Genomic DNA, 19,315 nt, shown 5'->3' on the forward strand with positions numbered 1-19,315 from the left:
TTCAAAATTTAAATGTAAAGCTATGAAATGTTGAATTGAAAGTAATTTTTAAGATAATATTGTTTTTTTGGTCTTGTATGTTTGTCACTTTGCGATTTCAGTCCTCTATATTTTTAGATTTCAGTTTTAGTAGGCTATCTTTATTTTTTGGCAATTTTAGTCATTTTTCCGACGTGCCATCAATTCAGTGCTGATGTGGAGCTGACGTATACAGTGCAACGTAAGTATTTTCAAATAAAAAGGACCGAAATTGCCAAAAATTGAAACATGCAGGACTAAAACTGAAAAAAAGACCAAATTTATAGTTTTTCCAATAATTAATGTTGGTATGTAGATGCAAATTTTGTATGATAACATAATCTTGAGAAATTATATATATATACACTACAAGAAAATCTTAAATACACAACAGCCAATAGACAACATTTTTAAGTCAAATTTACAATTTCACAACATTTTTATTAAAAAATGTTGTTGTTGAGTGTTTTTTATTATGAAAGACAACATTTTTACAAAAAATTGTTGCGTAACTGTTGTCTTTAAGCTTTCTTTTAAAGTTACGACAACAGTTTTTTACAATCAACAACAATTTTTATAAAGTATTGTTAATGAGCGTGTTTTTTATAATCAAAGACAACATTTTTTTTAAAAATGTTGTATAAAAATGATGTCTTTTAATTAAGGTTATTTTTTTATATAAGTATAATAAATAATATTTGTTTTCTACAATTGTATCGATCCTTATGACCTAGCCCCAAATTTCTTGGCCACTTCTCTTCTTCTTCGTCTTTTCTCCGAGGGCGGTTGGCAACTCGAACCCTCGTTGCAAATTGAAGTAGTGCGAGTTATGTTCTTTGCGAGTATGCAATTCTCTACAGCCTTTACCTGTTTTGATGGGTATGTAATCCTTACTTTTTCGAAGCGATTAATTTTGAATCATGGGCTATTGCCGAGTATATGAATTTTGAGTGTTTAAATTTTGTCGAGAATTGATTTGGGGTGAATCAATTTCGAGCGCTTTTGAGTTTCTCTGTTGTGCAAGAGGTGAACAAGGCATTGGTTGGATTTTTTATCCTTGATAAGGCAGCAAAGTGTGCTCTTTCCCACTTATCTTCGTCACGATGGTCTGCTGTGCTCCTTCCACTTAAACATATTTGCCAATTAAACTTATTTATTCATTAATTTATGTCGAATTTGCCTTTATACTATTTTGTTTCAGGCCTCAAAGTTTAGTATTTCATACACAATGTGAAAATGCTAGTATATGTCAAACACCTTTCTCTTTCTCCGATATGTCTAATTCGAGCTTTAAACTTCATAGAGTACTGAAATGCCCACATTAAATTTCGGATGCAGACATGAAGCCACCAATTGCAATTGCATATATGGGCATAGATTACCTCCATATATCCCCGCTGTGATTCGAAGTTCATTCGGAATTTAATGGTTGTTACTTTTGTTTGTGTTTCTCTTTCGTGAATAATCAGTTCACCATCCTCTTATCTTACAATCGTCTTGCGTCTTGAATTTTCTGCTTCGGACTAGAAACCTTCGTACGGGTTTCTTCTCATCGCCTTTTCCCCTTGTTTGTTTCCTCATGATGTACAATCTATTTGTGATCTTAGATCTGCGTTTTGCTTTGTTCATAGGTGCTTGTCGGTTCCGTCGGCGTCCGTTTTCCTTTGTTTTCTCTTTTGTTAATCGGGCATCTACCATACTTAAGCTTTGCTCGATCTTTGTGTAAAGGTTAAACCACCCGAATGCGATCTTGGGATGTCTATGCATTGAATGTTATTTTCAGGAAAGTTTACTGGTATGTTGATGCTCTGATGAAGTGGGAGTGATATTTGTCTTCATAAGTTAATCTCATGTGGTTTCTGGTTCACTTGTAAATTGGTGTCGTTCTTAAATTGTTGTCTGGAAAGGGATTCTGTAACACCCAGTATTTTTAGTACGTAAATTTGCATGCATAATTAGAGATTTTATTTATTTATAATTTTAGATTATGAGTTAAATATTTATGTGAAATTATTTGTGCATCTTTTAAGATTTATTTCCAAGCATTTAACCCATAATTTGAGATTTTTATGTTTTTTAGTATTTAAATTATTTAATCGCGTAGACGGGACCGTGGACGGACGAGATGACAACTTTCTATCCAATTTATTTCATGAGCATTTTTAGAGCCCAAAAATATTATTTTGAGTTTTATTTCCTCAAAATTATCAGTATTTAATTTTATATAATTTTAGGAGTCCATATTTATCCAAATTTAGCCAAAATATTGACTTTTAATTACCTTTAAAATTCCCTAAAATAAATATTTCGGGATTTTAATTAATTGTTATGTTAGTTAGTATTTTTAAAAGTTAAGATTATCTTATTATTGTTATTATCTCCCTATATTAGTTATTAAAATCCTATCTACCCAAATTAAATCCTAAATCTACCCCAAACCACACGTTCAATCCTTTTCTCTACAACCTAGCCGCCTACCTCCCCCATTATTCATCTTCTTCATCGTTCTAGCAATAAAAAAAAAACTCCATAGCTCGATTTTTTTTAAGCTTCCAAGGTGGTTGATCTTCGTCCCGTCGTCCCGGAATCATCATCTACGCCTACTTCTTTTCAACCGACGGTGCAAGGCATGATTCCTTCTCTTTTTATCATACCATATCAGTCGTTATAGTGTGTGTGTGTATGCATCGATTTTTATTTAAGTTTTCTTTTAGAAATTCACTCGGTTTTGATGTATGCATATGGTTCTTGAAATTGTTTGATCATGTTCACGTTTTTTTTCTAGCCATGAGTCGTTCTAGCTGCTGGTCAAGGTTGGTAGGATGTCTAAGGTGGGTCTAGGCTCAAGTGGCTCGAGGGGCTCGAGCCAAATGAGCCTAGAATCAAGCCAAGAGGTGATCGGCTCCATGGGGTGCGCAGCTAGGGTTCATGGAAGGGGGCTCGAGCTGGGTTCCTTGGGCTGCATGGGGTCGGGGTCTTGGTTAGGTTAGGACCGCCCAGACGTGGGCTACGTCTGGGCGGCGGGGCTCCGGCCAGGGGTGGCCGGAGCAGGGCGGCAGCAGCCCTAGAAGGGCTGCTGCACGCGGCGGCCGAGAAGGAGAGGGGAGGGTGTGTTTCGGGTTTAGGGTTAGGGCTGGGTCCGGGTCGGGTTCTTGGGTCCGGGTCAAGTCAGTGTGTCGTGGGTCGGGTTAAGTGAGTCCGGGTCCGGGTTTGGTGGGCCGGGCTCGAGTCTTTTTATTTTTAAAATATTTTATGAATTAAGGGGGTTTTGGGCCAATTAATTAGAAATAAAATTATTTGGACTCCCAAATAATTTTATTTGGGCTTTTAAAATTTTAATTAAGTTAGTCCATTAATTTTATGGGCTTTTGAGCCCATAAAAGTTATTGGGCCAGTCTTTGGGCTTTTGGGGCCCATTGGGCCAGTTTAAGTTGTTTTTGGGCCTAGAATGTTTTATGGGCTTTAAATTAATTTAATTGGGCTTAGAACAATTTTATTGGGCTTAAGTATGTTATTGGGCCAGATTTAAGTAATTGGGCTTGAGTGTTAGGGCCAGCAGTCCAGGACCATCCATGAGAAATTTGCATGTGTCCTGATTATATATTTAATTATTTTTATGCATTGAAGTTATTTTAATATTTATATGTTAGTAAGAAATTAAATTAAATATATATGAAGGACACACAATTTTATTTAAGTACATGCATTCATGAAATAATTTTATGCAGTGATCCCCCGGGCCGTCGTCTGAGTCATTATGATTATGTTTTTATGAAATATTAAACATGTCGTTCTTTTTATTCATTTTCAGTGGTTGGTACTAGTACTTATTTTTATTTAAATATTTTCAGTGCATGCAAATTTTTATTTAATTGTTTAGGACAACATTTTAATTTAATGCATGACTCAGACATTTAATTTATTAAATGTTGCATTTTATTTGAGTTATTTTTAAATCTGTTTATTTTTGTGCATATATGTATGGGCATGTATGTACATCTATTTTACTTAGTATTATTTTAAAAAAAAAAAAATTTCGCATATATTATTTTAGAATGTTTGGGTCGTTTCAGATTCAGGAGAATGGCCTATTCTATCATTGATTTTTCCAGTTTCAGCTTTGTTTGTAGAGAATGAAATGTAACTTGTAATTTTACATTAATATAGAGAATCTTGATGGAAGTGAAGACAAACCAGCTGGTGATGGATGCTATGCTACTAAAGCTTCGAAGAAAAAGGAAAATAGATGGCAGGAGCAGGTAGCACAACGCCAGGTAAAAGTTCTTCATTGCTTGATGGATGCTACGCAACTTGTAATTAACTCAAGCTTCCAAAATACAAAACCAACAAATTATTCTCAAAATTCATGCCCGCACACGAGAGAGAGATATTATTTAAAATAAAATTCCATAATCCAATATAACATTTTTTAGACAAATTATTAAATTTGAACCAAATATTGGAATTAAGGTGATACTCCCTAGTTCACGTTACCTCCAAAGACCAAACTCACAATTGAATCATTCAACTAATTAATTTATAATGTTCGCAAACAAGTTATTTTTTTTAAGTTTGATTCAGCTGGCCGACCTGACGTACAATCGCTTTTATTTGATAACATTAAGGTAGTGTTTTGGATAATTTCTACGGAGCACTTAGTTTTTTTTAACAAAAGTTCAAAATTTTGTTAAAAATTGTTGATGAAATATCCAATTATGCTGGTATAATATGTACAAAATTTTGCCATAGATTTTTAAAATATTTGAAGGAATATGTAGGATGCAAGGATTTGAAGCCACGTATTTCATGTCTTCTTTTTTTCTTTTACCTCAAATGCTCGGACAAATTTATATTGAGTTTTTCAAATTTTATATAAATGTCACGGTAATTTTACCTCTTTATCTAAGTATAATCCTTCCAACTTTAGATATAAAAATGTCCTAAAATGCTTCATCTCCATGTATTTATTGATTAACCCATAGGATCAAATAATTAGAATTACACACTGCTAATTATAATATCTATACCATCGATCCATATTATAAAGATGTTTTTTTAAAAACTAAATTTATAACGCGTAAATTTAGTTTTAAAAAATCAATGATTTAGTGTCGGTGTATTGAATATATAGTAGGCAAATGTTATCTCATGTGTGTGTATAATATTTCATGAAAATTATCACAATTTTTTAAATATACTTAAAATGGCATTAATTTTGTGTCTATGAGATGTATTGAACCTGAAAAAATATTCTTACTAGTGTTTTAAATTAAATATCAAGGTAGAAAATTAAAAATATGAATCTAATATATACTTGAAATATTTTGATTTCGTAGTAGGCTCAATATGCTATGCAGTGCAGATCTTGATATTGTAAATATGATTGCCTCCAGGCTCTAGCCTTCAGTTTAGTGTCCTGTATTTTTTTGTATTTCTGGCGGCCCATAACTTTCTGCTCATTTCATCTGCAATTTTAGGTTCTTTGGCAAGCTGCTGCCACTCAACCATCGTGGAACAAGAGATGTCCGGTTTCCATCCTGGTCTAGCTATGATTCTATAAGTTTTTAGGGTAGTTATAGCTAGGTTCCAGCCCCTATTCTTGACCATAGTATGCTGTCCGGAGGTTAGAAAATGGCCGCTCGATTTCAATTTTTGTCCCTTTTATATCTCGTTTATTTAGTGTCGAACTAGGTAATGTGATATTGTTGGAAATTCTCAATGTATTGGTCATTCTTGGGTTATTATGATGATTTTTAGCGATTGAGTCATAAATAATGTGTGCATGAACAATTAACTCAAGTTTATAATGGATGTGTGTAAAAGGAAAAACAGTGGGCTAAAGTTACAGACAGGGCTTGACAAATCTGTTAAAAAAAAATTGTTGGATTTTTGTGATGTCCTCAATATTCCTGTCTCCGAAACCACTGTAAATAAGGTAATCTCATTATTTGATTTTGTTTTGAAATCATAAATGTTACAGTTCTTTGATCATATGCAGTTGTGTTTTCCAGGAAGAACTCTCTGTGAAGTTATTAGAATTCTTAGAATCTCCTCATGCAACGACATATATCTTACTCGCTGAAAAAGATTAGGTAAGTCTGCTTGTTTTTTGTGTTTGTTGATGCATTCGATTGAGCAGCTGTATGATATTTCTTCTTTTTCACATTTCTCTGCAGAGTAAGAAGCGAAAGAGCAAGAGCTCATCAAGCAAAAGTTCTGCTGACATGGCTGCTGGAAAATTTAGAAAGGTCAGGCCTTAAATAATTATAGTTTGCAGGGAAAAGTATGCTAAATTATATATTGGAATGTGGAGGAAAGATTTAAAAATATCATATTATGGACTTATATTATGCATTTGCATTGCACTTTGCTTCAATTCAATCTTTACGCGATAGTGTTATCTATCCTGGGTATTTGTTTTCAATGTTTCAAAACATGTATTAGTATGTGGATTTTAAGGTTGTAATTAGCTTAATCTGACACCGGAGAAAATATTAAGGCCTAGTTGATCATGAAATTTTTGATTAGAGAAGTGGGGATACAGTAGAAACTATGGGGAAAAGGAAATTGATCATGTGACTTAGGCTCACACTTAACATTGTTCTATTTTACAGATTTTAAGCAGGTATATTTTAGAGCTGTCATATAACATCTTATTAGTTAACGTTTTTGGGGCTTTTATAAGAAGAGCTTTAATAGATCTTATCATTTGAGAAATTGTTAGTATTGTCGTTAGTTGAAGATTACTAAGTAGTAAAACCTTCCTAAATCTTAGTTGAAGTCAGGTTTTTTGATTAAAATTTGTGAGGTGTTTTCCAAACAGATAGTTTAAATTTTTTGTCAGCCAATACAAATATATTAATGACTATATTCATTTCATGAATTTTTGGCAGCATGTTCAGTGACTATTGCTTCATATGAAAATCGTTTTTTTTTTTTTTTTTTACAGATTTTGAGCAGATAACTAAAAGATGGCAGTAATCTTGTTCACATACCATTCATGCATTAATTAACATTGAAATCATTTAATACTTTTTAAATTACAAATAACCTCAGAAGTTGATTACTATTAGCAAAAAAATTGATTTATTATTTATTACAATGTTAATTTAACTTACACATCGCATGAAATATTTGGTGTTCACTTTTTTATATTGTTACATGTGGCGGGAATGGACATACTTATATGTAAACTGATCTTTAGACTGTATTTTAGCAAAATATCTTTATTTCTTTAGACTGAACTTTGTAAAATAAATATATGGTAATTGCTTGTACCTTAATTTTTATGTATATGAGGTTTTGTTTTCTCAGTATTTGAGAGTTTTTTGGGTGTTTCAAGGCATCCCTATGTTCTAAATTTGGAACTCAACATCTATTTTAAATGTATTAGAGATGATGTACTTTGCCTATATCTTGTGGACATTGAGCTGTCATAATAGTTATCTCATTGATTTACAATCCTGGGTAAGCACCTCAAGTATTGAGGTCTCCATACCTAGTCTTTATAAAAACTTTATTTAACATGAATATGAGTTCTTTTTTGGTAGTTAATTAGACATATTTTTTTTGGTGTTATTACCTTAATTGTTTGATTATTACATGCAAGATGCGCATTATTTTTCGAGGCAGTTCCAGAATGAACAATGTTATAATTTATGTTTGGTTAACAAACTAACTTCACTTCAACAATTATGGCTGGTGTTTGTTTTCGCAGGCAATTGCAATGACAGAGAAATTAGATCAAACATGCTACAAATGAATTTTTAGTTAATTTCAGATTTATGTTTATGGTTTTTGTTGTATTTAATTTATCTTGTATGCTTTAGAATTTTATGTTTATGTCATTTGATTGGTTAAGTATGAAATTTTTAGAATGTCATAAATCTTATTTTGTAATGTTGAAAAATTGTATAATAATTTTATTTCAATTTTTTTATTTTGAATAATTTATAATATTATAATTTTTATTTTATTTTATTTGTTTTTTATTTGAAAAAAACAACATTTTTTTTGAGTTGTTGTAGGAAGCTCAAAACTGTTGTAAAAGTTAGTGTTGTTAGAAATCACATTAAAAGACAACAGTTAAAAACTGTTGTCTTTGAGAGAAAAGACAACAGTTTTAAAATGTTGTAAAATTGTTGTCTTTTCTCTTGAGCGTGAATTTTAACAACACAAGCTTTTACAATAGTTTTGAGCCCCCTACGGCAATTGAAAAAAATGTTGTTTTAAAGAGTTTTTCTTGTAGTGATATATAAAAAGTTGATATATCTAATTTGCAGTTTTTCCAATAATTAATGTTGGTATGTAGATGCAAATTTTGTATGATAACATAATCTTGAGAAATTATATATATACAAAAGTTGATATATCTAATTTTAGTTTGGAATTATTATATGCTATGTAATATTCTAGTAGACTAGATGATCGTACATTATTTGTATTTCAATAATCTTTTTTGTCCAGGTTTGAAAAGTTTCCAAATGATCCAGTACTAATCCAAGCTATCGGCGCTGATTCATCGACTTGCAGAATTTAAAAATCTACGGTTATATATTATTCTTTTTTATGCATGAATTCTTCTCGAAAATAGACTGGGGAATTCCGGTCCAATTTCATATCAAGAAAAGAGGAAAATAAATATATATATTCGTGACATAGATATATAGATAGGATATTCATATTCCAAGCACAATTAATTAACAAGATTTTGTGCGAGTACTGAGAAATCGTTGATGCTAAATTCGATCTGGATTATTGATAAAATAATAGATTTCATAGATAGGAGCTAAAAATTGGATAACGAATATTGACCATTTGGTCCGACCAAAAATGTGTTGTTTGCCCAATTTTTTTTATGAGTGTAAAAAAATTTCATTATGTTTCCTTATGTGCACTTTTCATGATTTGTTTTCTTAAAGTTGTTAGATTCGTATCTGGTTAATTAAGTGGAGTTATTTGAATTTTTAAATATTTTGTAAGGAATTAACTGTGTTAAACTATCAATTCGTTATAAAAATGTTGATGAATTTTCCCTTCGTTAGCGATGAATTGGTTCAAAATATTTCCAAAATATTCAACTATATATCTAATTATATTGATTAATACTTACTGATAATACCTAATTCAAATCTTGTTTCGACGTATAAACAAACACGCAGATGTATACAGTAATTAACATTGGTGCATGGAAAAAAGTAAATTAATATAAAAATTAGGTTGCATAGATTAATTACAAAAAAGGTAATAATGTAACATTAAATTTTTTCAAATTTTGGTAACGAGCAAATTAATTTGTTTACGTGTATTTACAAATTTTCTTAAAAATAAATTTTTCGTGAGTTATGTGTGTTATTCAGTTATCCTTTTGTTGATATATATATCATTGAAGATTGCAAAATCTTTGCTTTGGATATATATCCAATCTATCTCTTTTGTTTTTGTTCGTAGATCAGCGAATCATGTCGCTCATGCGTTAGCTATAAAAGTTGGTTCTTCGTCTGGTCCAGAAGACCGAGTGGTTCCTTCATCTTATGTAATTTATGATGTAATTCTCCGTGATTTGATTTAATATATTTATTAAGCTTCAAAAAAAAAAAACATGTACTCATATTACCTTTTTTTAACCACCATATTACTTATTAATTAGTGCTAAAATATAATAATAAATTTATAATATTAACATGATTTAAACCTTAATAAAAAAAATAAACTTGGTTTTATTTTGGGAGAAGTGTAATTGTGTAGTTTGGCCCGATTCAATGAATTATTCCCAAGTAAGCATAGCCACAAAATGTAACCCTCTTTTTGTCAACTTGCTAGGGTTCCTGCGGCCCTACATTGAACCGATTAGCCTTATTATTTCACAGTTGCGTACGTATGATTCACATATAAATTCTAACGAAAGTGGGAGTATTAGAGTTAATTATATAACTCTGAACAATAGCTATATTTCTTGGGAAAAAGCACACAAAATTATAAAAATATCCTGAAAAGTAGATTATTATTTATTTTTCATCCATCAATTTTTTTTTATATTCTATTTATTTTACACATATTTGATCACTTTGTTTTCATAAGTACTTTAACAAATTTTTCAGACGTGTTTTATAAGTGCAAAAATAAAAAGTACGTATGTGTTTGGACAAGATTTTTGTACAATTTTATATTTTTTTTAAAAAATATTTCCAATTATAATTTTAAAGAATAATAGAGAGCTATTTTTTATTTTTTTAAAATAAAAAATTCCTTGATATTTTTAATTATGAAGATATTTTTATATAATATTTTCTAAACACGTATTTATTTTTAAAACAATTTTTAAAACTTTTTATAATATTTTTTTAAAAAAAACTTTTATGAAAACGTTTTACAAGCTAAGTACTTATAATCGAAATGTAATTACTAAATATCATATGAAAATATGTTGAATTATTTTTATTAACTTGAAAAATTAACTTAAACAATACATAATAATAATGCTCTATTCATCCATTTTTATATTAATTATAAAAAACTATTTTTTTTAACTATTTCTTCCCAACAACACTAGTTTACATTTTTATTAACAAACATGGGTTTATTCCTTATTCATCAAATAACAATAATATAATTGATCCAAAAAAACAATTTATGTAATTATGTTACACATGAAGGGCATTTCTTTTTTTCTAGAACATTGTATAATTGAGCTAAAAAGAAATGTGAAATGTAAAAAAGCAAAGAAGAACTTGCCCAAATTGTTAACGTAGATGCAATCGTCTCGCAAAGATTCTAAAATTTGCAATCTTGTAAAGATTCTAAACTTAGCTAAAAAGAACAAAGTTGGGTAAAAATGTGAAGCCATAGGGTGATGACAAGTGGAGGACTGAATGCCACACCGCCCCAATTTGTGTGGGTCTCATCCATTGCGGATAAAAACAAACTCCACAAAAGAGAAATTCATATCCATGAACAATATATATGATAAGATCATGATGATATTTGTGTGAACTTTCATCTACATACATTTTATATGCTTCCACACCAACTTGCATTTGCATCCACTAATTTATGCATGCATATATCCACCTTACCAATCACTTTTCGTAAGTAAGGTTTGAATAGATTAATTTAAGACTGACCGTGTTTCGAATATAATAAAGATCGTGATATTTGGGAGGAGGGATTCTTCATCTACATACAATATATATATATATGCTACCTCACCACTTGCATTTTGATACACTAATTTATGCATGTGTCTAGCTTATTAAATATTTTAAGTACTCGTGTTTGAATTGATGTATTTGAGAGCTTGAGTTCAAATTTTTTTACTTGTACAAACAAAATTTAAGTTCAAATCTTTTACACAATTTTTATAATAATTAATTCTGGTATATTTCAAATATACCGAAAATGAGTATCATTTCAAATACATCCCGCTAATCAAATTCATCAATTCAAACACAATCTATATAGAAAAAGATAACATCGACATCATGTTTAATTTCGATCTCTACATTGACAGAGGCATTTGTAATCGCCTAATATGTACTTAATTTCTTATTTATTAAATATTTTATCATGCATGATTTGAAATAGATATTATGCATTGTAGATTAAAAAAACCCAAATTTACGCCTACTTTATCTGATGATGCTCCAATGTGCAAATGCTCAAGAGACGAAGATTTTTTGGTATTACCAATCATTTTCTTGACAAAATGTGCATGTCCCACCGTTTATATTAGTCACATCGCATACATTTCCAAAAATAACAATCCAATAGATATACACACAAATTTAAAAAAAAAAAAACGACCAAGCTTGTTATTTCCAAACATTTATTTGTACCACTTGAGAAATTAATAATTGGCTGCATGCATATATAACTCAACAATAGTGTACGTGTGTTGCGCTTTCACCTACTTTAACAATTTCTTTAGTTCGATAGCCACTGATTGCACAACTTGGGAGAGCTTATAGCAAATTAATATAAGGAGGAGAAATTTCATACATATAAAGCATAGGGATAATGGTCCAACTTCTATATTAGGGTTTCTTTTAAATAAAATTCGATTTTTTTTTTCCAAAAAAAAAAAAAAAAAGAAAAAAAAAAGAAATGGGCAGCTGCTCCTCGTCATTGCTGGTGTAGCTCGCATTTGTCGTCACTGGATTAAGATAAGAACATCAAAAGAGTATTTACATAATAAATCACATTTTTGGACCGCTGGAATATGTGGTCTTACTCAATTACGAGCTTACAGCACCACAAGGATATGGATTCTTTGGGGCACCAAATTACTTGTCATATTCTTATATTCTTGATTCTATTTGATTATATTATATACTGCTGCCTGGAATTTTAAACTTTTCTTAGCTTGCATGTAAATACGAATTTTTCCAGTTATCGCTATCTTGTTCTGGTTCCCAGAAATAGGCTCTTTAGTAAAATTAAGCTTTTATAATGCTACAAATATTCCTTATTCAGCTAGCTTGTTTCCAGTAATATTTTGACACAAGTACATGCACACAAATTTTCCCTATAAAAATACATACTCGGGTCACCTTCATACCATACCAACTTACTCTCAAATCTTTCTACTCCCCTTCTTAATTACTCTTCTCTCCCATGAACTCCTTTCCCATCAACCGGGGGAGGGCGAAGTCATGGTGGCGTCCTTTTTGACCCGAAGGTCTTAGAAAAGGTAAATATTTCTAGTGAAAAATACATAGATTTGTCACTTTATAATCAAGATTTTAGACGTGTTCGCCCTCGTGTGTGTCAATATAACTCAAAGGGCTGATAGGGTGAGGTGGAATTGGTGGTGATGAGTTGACAGAAGATAGAGAGCACAGATGAGGAGAATACAAAGATCAGCTTGTATCTCACTCTTTGTGCTCCCTATTCTTCTGTCATCACCCTCTTCTAGCTCCTTCACCCGATCATTAATTCCCTCTCGAATTAATCAAGTTTTTCAGCATGTCGTAAGATTTGAATTCAAGAATTTAGTTGAGAGATGAGGGTACTTTAATTTGAAGTGCAAACCCTATATTTTATCAAAGTCAATGCAAATTTGTAAGTTGATTTTTTGGAGAGTGCTAGCTAGCCAGGAGCTAGAGGATTCTAAATGAATTCACCTTCACCTTCACTACTCCCCTGCGAAATATCGTTTTCCATCCACTTCCTCATATAAAACAATTTATTTGTGGGCTTGTAGCTTCAACATTTAGGTTGTGCTTGGATATTAGAAGGATTTTAATTAAATTCATGGATTTCAAATATATCCAAATGTATTTTTGTTGTATATAGAAGTAGCAACATAAATTTCAAATCAACTCTTTCATGTGTTTATATGATATTTTATGTTAGTTAGGATAGATTCAAGTCCACCCAATAATAGACTCATTTGAAATGCATTCTACTTTATATATATAATTAATGTGTAAATAAGTAGTGTATATATTTAGGATTTGATCTATTGTTTAATTTCATTGTTAACAATTAAATAGAATCGAAATTCATGGATTTGAAATCCTTCCATATAAGCGCAATTTTAGTATAATTTGTTAGAGATAAATTGGATTTAATTTGTTGATTGGTGGCTGCCTTTACTTTAGGGGAGGGAATAGTAGTGTTGTTGACAGAAGATAGGGAGCACAAATGATCATGAAAGTGCATTAACTTTGCATCTCACTCCTTTGTGCTCTCTATTCTTCTGTCATCACCCCTTCAACTTCAATTCCCCTCCCACAAAGTCATCATGATCATTTGTGTTTACATTTTTTAGATCGAAATTATAACCATATCTGCTATATGATCAATATCGATTGATCGATCATGTCATTATTCAATTGAACTTGATTCATGATTTCTTAGGTATATATATATGTTCGTTATGGTAGTTTCATGGGCCGGAAATGGTTCATGCATGATTTATGCCATTCATGTTTAATATTTATATAGTGTTGTTTCTGATCTCTTTAAAAAAATAGTATTTGCCATAATTATATATTGAAAATCCACACCCTAATTGTGCTGAGATTGGGTTGAAGGATGTCAATAATGAGAATCAAATTCATCATGCATGTTTGTTTTGATATTTAGATCTTCTAATTAATTTGTTATATATATATATATATGACGCTATATATACCCAAGAACAATAGCTGATCATATGGCGCTATATACATGATATTCAACAACATTTGGATCATGTGACACGGAGGGAATTAAGCAATTAATAGCATTTCATGATTTTATTTTTTATTTTTTTGTTGTAATTTGAGTAGTTACCTCCAAAACTTTTTGATATTGTAATAAATAATAATAAAAAATTGATCATGTGATATAAGATAAGAGGGATTCAATTAAATTTCTGTTGTAGGAAAAAACCTGTAATAGTGAGAGAGAGGTTTCCTATTTCTGGGGAGTTCGTATTTTGTTTGTAGTCTATTATTTCTCTATTTATTTATTTATTTATCTATATAAAAATAAATAAAATCCCACCGCCTTCCAAAACGAACACGTAACGTTTCACACCAGCTTTGGCGGTGAGCAGCTTGCATATTTGATACGTAAGTATATGTCTTATTAATGGTTTCGCATCTTAATTAAATTAAATTCGTTCAAAAATTGCAAATATGGCTTTCAGAAGAAATCCTCCGCCGCTGCCTCCGTCTCCGCCAACGCAACTTCCGGAATTTCTAGGAGCACGGGTTCCAACCCCATCAGCTCCACCCCTCCATCCACCACCACCAACTAATTATTACGCGGCTCCACCACCACCATCACCGCCGCCACCTCCGCCTCCAACTCCAACTCCACTCATATTACCACCGGGACCGCCGCCTTACAGAACACCTCTTTGGCGTCCAGGACCGCCGCCCCTGGTTTACACGTTGAATCGTCCACCACCAGCTGATCACCACCATGATCTCCACGAGCTTCCTCCTCCGTGGCTCCGCCCTCCACCGCCTTACTAAAGCTTCACCTTGACGTATTAATATATTAAAGAGTCGGTATTTATTTACACCATGTAACAGGGTTGTATTATATCTTCGGACACCATTTTCTTCATTTCTTGGTTTTCTTATGTTGTCTGAAAACTCTTTGTGTATATAGGTTCATCTTAATATCAATATTAGTAAGAGGACTTCATATTTCGTATCAGTATAAGTTATGATTTACATTGGATTGATATCGAGCCAAATGATTTATTTTATTTTGAATTAGACGTTCTATTCCTTTGATTTTCGAAGATAAGTAATCTTGTTTAAACTTACGTTTGGTGTAGCAAATTTTCGTTATGTTTCTGAATTAGTGTGTACATACATATTCAGCTGAAAACGATAAAGATTCAATTTTTTTAGCTGATATTCGGTTGAAAATGACTCTTAAATTTATTTATAAAGTATAATATTTCATTATACATAGCAGAAACCTGTGTGCTCTTGAATGATCAAAATCATACTTAGTTCAAGAGTTCACATTTCATCATCCAGTTTGATCTACAATCCCAGGTTGTCCCAATTATGAGACCACGAGCTTGCATCTGGCTCTCATGCGTGTATCCAACAATCCTGCATAATCTTTCCAATCAACCAAATCTTATGCCGACGACGCTGCTTGCAGCAATCTTTCCTCTGCATCGACTGTTGTATCATCACAAGCCGGTATCTTCCCCTCGAATATCCTCTGTCTTGCCGTCATTGCCTATAACATCAGCAAAGTTCACGACTTTTCGATAATTTGATACCGACCCTTTTCCAGACACATCAATAACCACGGTGTTTTCTAACAACTCTACAAGCATACCTGTTTTTTCCAATCGGTTCGGAATGTAATCGAGACCAGCAGGAAAGATTGCACAGTTGCTCCTGCTATCAATCCACTCCATAATCCCTCCCCTCTAAAGTGCCAAACGAATCCTAGTAACAATGATACAGGAATTCCGACAAGATAATATGCCCCCAGATTAACGTAGGCTCCTAAATGTTGCCATCCGGTGCCTCTAGCTACTCCTGCAACGAAACAAAATTAACAAGTACAGCCATTGATTTTTCAAACCTTCCGCAAAACTTGGTGCTAAACTTGTGGAACACTTGGTATTTGGTACAGTGTTTTGAATGTTTTACCCGTAAATGCTTTAGAAAATCACCTGAAAGGACTGCTTGTATGCTGTCCATCACAATGGAGGCACAAAGAAAAGGGACCATATCTTTGACATGATTGACAACATCCATCTCATTACTAAACAAATATCCCAAGATGTAACGACAAATGAAAAGGGCGATGCCCGCCACAACGAATTCTACTATCGACAGAACCAGCACAGCAGAGACGGCTAGCTGAGCTGCGTCTGGTTCCCCAGCTCCAAGTTCGTTAGAAACCCGAGTGCTACAAGAAAATAATGCTCACACTTCTCATTTTGCTCAAAATTATACATTAAGTAGTAGAGTATAGAAAGATTAAGCCCAGACCTTGCTGCAGCACCAAAGGAATATTGTACAAGATAGTGCAAAGAAGTGATTGTCAAGCTGATCCAAAGGCAAGTCATCACTAAGTTAGATTCATTCAAATTTTTAAAAATCCAACATATACACAAATAAACAATAAGAATTACCATATGGACAACACCGATGTCTCTAGCTTTGGATTCGACAAAAGTCCAGATAGCAAGATTACTATCTCAAATGTCCACCACTCCAAACTACAAACAGTAATTTACCTTGGATAAGATTCGTACCACAAATAACACCAATGAAAGTGCAAGTTGAAAGCTGCGAATCGGTACATTACCAAACCATAACAGAAGATGGGATGGCAAATTGGAAGAACTCGCCAACTGTATGAAACACATCCCTCGAGAAAGAGGATCGAGTTTTCTGGCATGCTGAAGAATAATATATATAAAGTCCAATAAAGATCACATTCAACCAATATGATATACCAATAGAAAGCGCTGCCCCGGCATTTCCAAGCTCTAGTTTGAAGATAAGAACCCAAGAGAGAGGCAAATTAACACATAGCGTTGCGAGCGAACTATAGACCATAGGGAAAATTAAACTCTGAGTCTGGAGAAAGCGAACCACAGACTGAAGAATGGCATATGGGAATAATGTAGGGATGAGCCAAATGGAGAAGTTGCCAGCTTCTATAGACATTTCAGGGTCTTGGCCAAGCAATATTAAAAGCTTGTCGGTATAAATCCATAAAACACAAATGGGTAAGCATGCCAAGCAGAGCCATATTATTGCTCCATAACAGTAAGTTCCAACTTTTTGATAGTTCTCTGCTCCATAAGCTTGTCCACAGAGAGTCTCCAATGCACAAGCCATTCCATGCTGTTACCAGATAAGACTCGAAGGTTACGATGTTGTGACCGACTTCTTCACCAATAACACATAATGATATTACTACTCTCTACTGATTAACTATGCATCATCCCATTTAAAGAAAGAAAACGCTTATGTAAGTGATATTTTACAACCAAATGAGGTCAGCCTTAGACATGTTGAATCAAAGTACCAAAACCCAAACAACAAACAAAAAGCATCCTATTATCCATCACTTCATGCGACAAGAACAAACTAACCCCCAAGTTTTTCATCACATGTAAGAAATCTTTAAAAGCGAAAAGGTATTTTCTTTGCGGTTTTTTGTCAAACTAATCAAACAGTAGCAAACTTGAGAGCATGTTGGTGTGAATGGAAAACGACCCCAAAAAAAAAATCCCTTTTTCACTCACAATCACCAAGAATCTGAGACACAGAACACAAGAATGAAGAAACAGAGCTTACAATCACACTGAATCCTGTAACATTAGTGAGAGAGCTAGCGATGGAGGCGCTGGAAAGAGCAAGCTCGCTGAGATGCCCCAACATCATCAACGCCACAGCCCGCAACATGTACTGCGAAACAGACACTACCACCATTGGAAATGCTATCCAGCACATCTTATTCAGTTCTCTAACGAACTTGTCCCTTGCCGGAAAGTAGCCTTTTCGATCCCCGCCGTTCTCGCATACGAACAGAGGCTCTTCCGCTCCCGCCATCGCCAAGAATAGCTCAAAGTATTCTTGGTGCAGAGAGGAATTGCCTGTAGGAATTCCTAGTAAACAAAATGCCAAACAATCCCGGACAAATATTTGCCGAGAGAGTCTGAAAAATGACTTCTTTTTAAAGTCACATTTATTCAAAATGTTTTGCAAAAAAGATTATTTCAAAAAACAAAGATGAAAATTTAGAGACAGTTAGATTTCAAGTTTATGATTAAGCAAATATTATGGTTATTGTATTATCATTAATTATTTATCATATATAAATCAAATTATTTCAATATAAAATTAAAATAATATCCTTTTTATTTTCTATTTATTTTTTTTATTAATTATTGATTATTAACATTCATGACTAAATGTCTTTTTGTCAATAAAGTTGATTGATTAACATATCATAATTTATACGGGTTTTTTTTTTTCTGGCGGCTGGCTGAGGTGGAGCCAAAAATTGAGGACTTGAGGTTTCATTTGAAGATTCGATCATTCGATTTTTTTTTTTTTAAAAAAAAAAAAAAGATTCGATAATTTAATAGTTTCGAAGAAACTCTATAAATTTTAAGCAATTAGAATTTTTTTAAAAAAAATAATAATTTCGAAGGACATCCAACAATTGGTTGAGTAGATGCAATCGCAGGATAGTGCCCTGTGGGTGACATGACGTTTCATGATTGATTAAAATCAGTGAACCTATGTGAAACCCACTAATTTTGACCAATTATGGGGGTACACGTCACCCACAAAGTAGTACCCTACGGACGGCATGTACTAAACCCCAACCAATTTGACTACAAAAAAAATATATAAGATGGTGGGTCAAATACGGAAAAGAAAAATAACAAATTGAACACTCTGAAACAGACCAGAGAAGGAAGGCAGGCAAGCACCCAAGGAATACTCGACTTTTGCATGTATTCATTAAATTACATATCTATAATTCAGGATAAACTGAAAAAGATCTTCTATACTTTATTTAAAAACTTTTTAAAATTGATTTTTCCAAGTTCATAAGTTAAAAATTATGACGTTTATTAAATTTGAAACTCATATCCCTGAAAAAAATAGATGGCTAATACCCGTAGATATATTTTATTTAATATTTCGTTGATATATAAATTATAATTTTTAAGATTTTACTTTCCATTTTGATTTTACAGTATTTTTTTTAGATGAATCGATTTACCTAATCATTATTAAAAAGTATAAAACAACAAACTCAGGAATTAGTTGATATAAATGTTGTTCGTTTATGGTGA

General features: G+C 32.4%; 1 protein-coding gene and 2 long non-coding RNA genes across 5 annotated transcripts; 2 read left to right on the forward strand and 1 right to left on the reverse strand.

Moving 5' to 3' along the window:
• The first annotated feature begins 759 nt into the window (after window positions 1-759).
• On the forward strand, window positions 760-7,903 carry LOC140891893 (uncharacterized). Of its 3 annotated transcripts, XR_012152657.1 has the most exons (7): window positions 760-897; window positions 4,186-4,292; window positions 5,496-5,641; window positions 5,842-5,953; window positions 6,030-6,110; window positions 6,195-6,266; window positions 7,736-7,903. It is a non-coding gene; the product is annotated as an uncharacterized lncRNA (long non-coding RNA). The 3 variants fall into 3 exon arrangements; XR_012152656.1 differs by having other exon boundaries at window positions 5,496-5,953; XR_012152655.1 differs by having other exon boundaries at window positions 5,496-6,110.
• A 5,042-nt stretch (window positions 7,904-12,945) lies between these two features.
• Window positions 12,946-15,164, forward strand: LOC140886992 (uncharacterized). The gene is made up of 2 exons (XR_012151740.1): window positions 12,946-14,576; window positions 14,654-15,164. It is a non-coding gene; the product is annotated as an uncharacterized lncRNA (long non-coding RNA).
• Window positions 15,165-15,362: 198 nt separating this feature from the next.
• Window positions 15,363-18,196, reverse strand: LOC140886991 (protein DETOXIFICATION 14-like). Its single transcript, XM_073293966.1, has 7 exons — window positions 17,802-18,196; window positions 16,801-17,345; window positions 16,625-16,711; window positions 16,482-16,538; window positions 16,160-16,398; window positions 15,817-16,022; window positions 15,363-15,714 (listed from the first exon to the last, which is right to left on the reverse strand). Exons 1-7 carry the CDS (start codon window positions 18,054-18,056, stop codon window positions 15,610-15,612), a joined length of 1,494 nt encoding a protein of 497 aa, XP_073150067.1. The 5' UTR covers window positions 18,057-18,196; the 3' UTR covers window positions 15,363-15,609.
• Between the last annotated feature and the right edge of the window lie 1,119 nt (window positions 18,197-19,315).

Source organism: Henckelia pumila, chromosome 3, assembly GCF_033568475.1.
Source record: "Henckelia pumila isolate YLH828 chromosome 3, ASM3356847v2, whole genome shotgun sequence".
In the NCBI taxonomy this organism is placed as follows: Eukaryota; Viridiplantae; Streptophyta; class Magnoliopsida; order Lamiales; family Gesneriaceae; genus Henckelia; species Henckelia pumila.

Bases quoted from the DNA above. Each gene is read 5' to 3' on its own strand.
- LOC140886991 (XM_073293966.1), bottom strand. From the start codon at position 18,056: ATGGCGGGAGCGGAAGAGCCTCTGTTCGTATGCGAGAACGGCGGGGAT. The intron at 16,539-16,624 runs GTAATTCTTATT...CCTTTGGATCAG, and splicing joins ACATCGGTGTTGTCCATATG to CTTGACAATCACTTCTTTGC. The intron at 15,715-15,816 runs GTATGCTTGTAG...CTGATGTTATAG, and splicing joins GAACCGATTGGAAAAAACAG to GCAATGACGGCAAGACAGAG.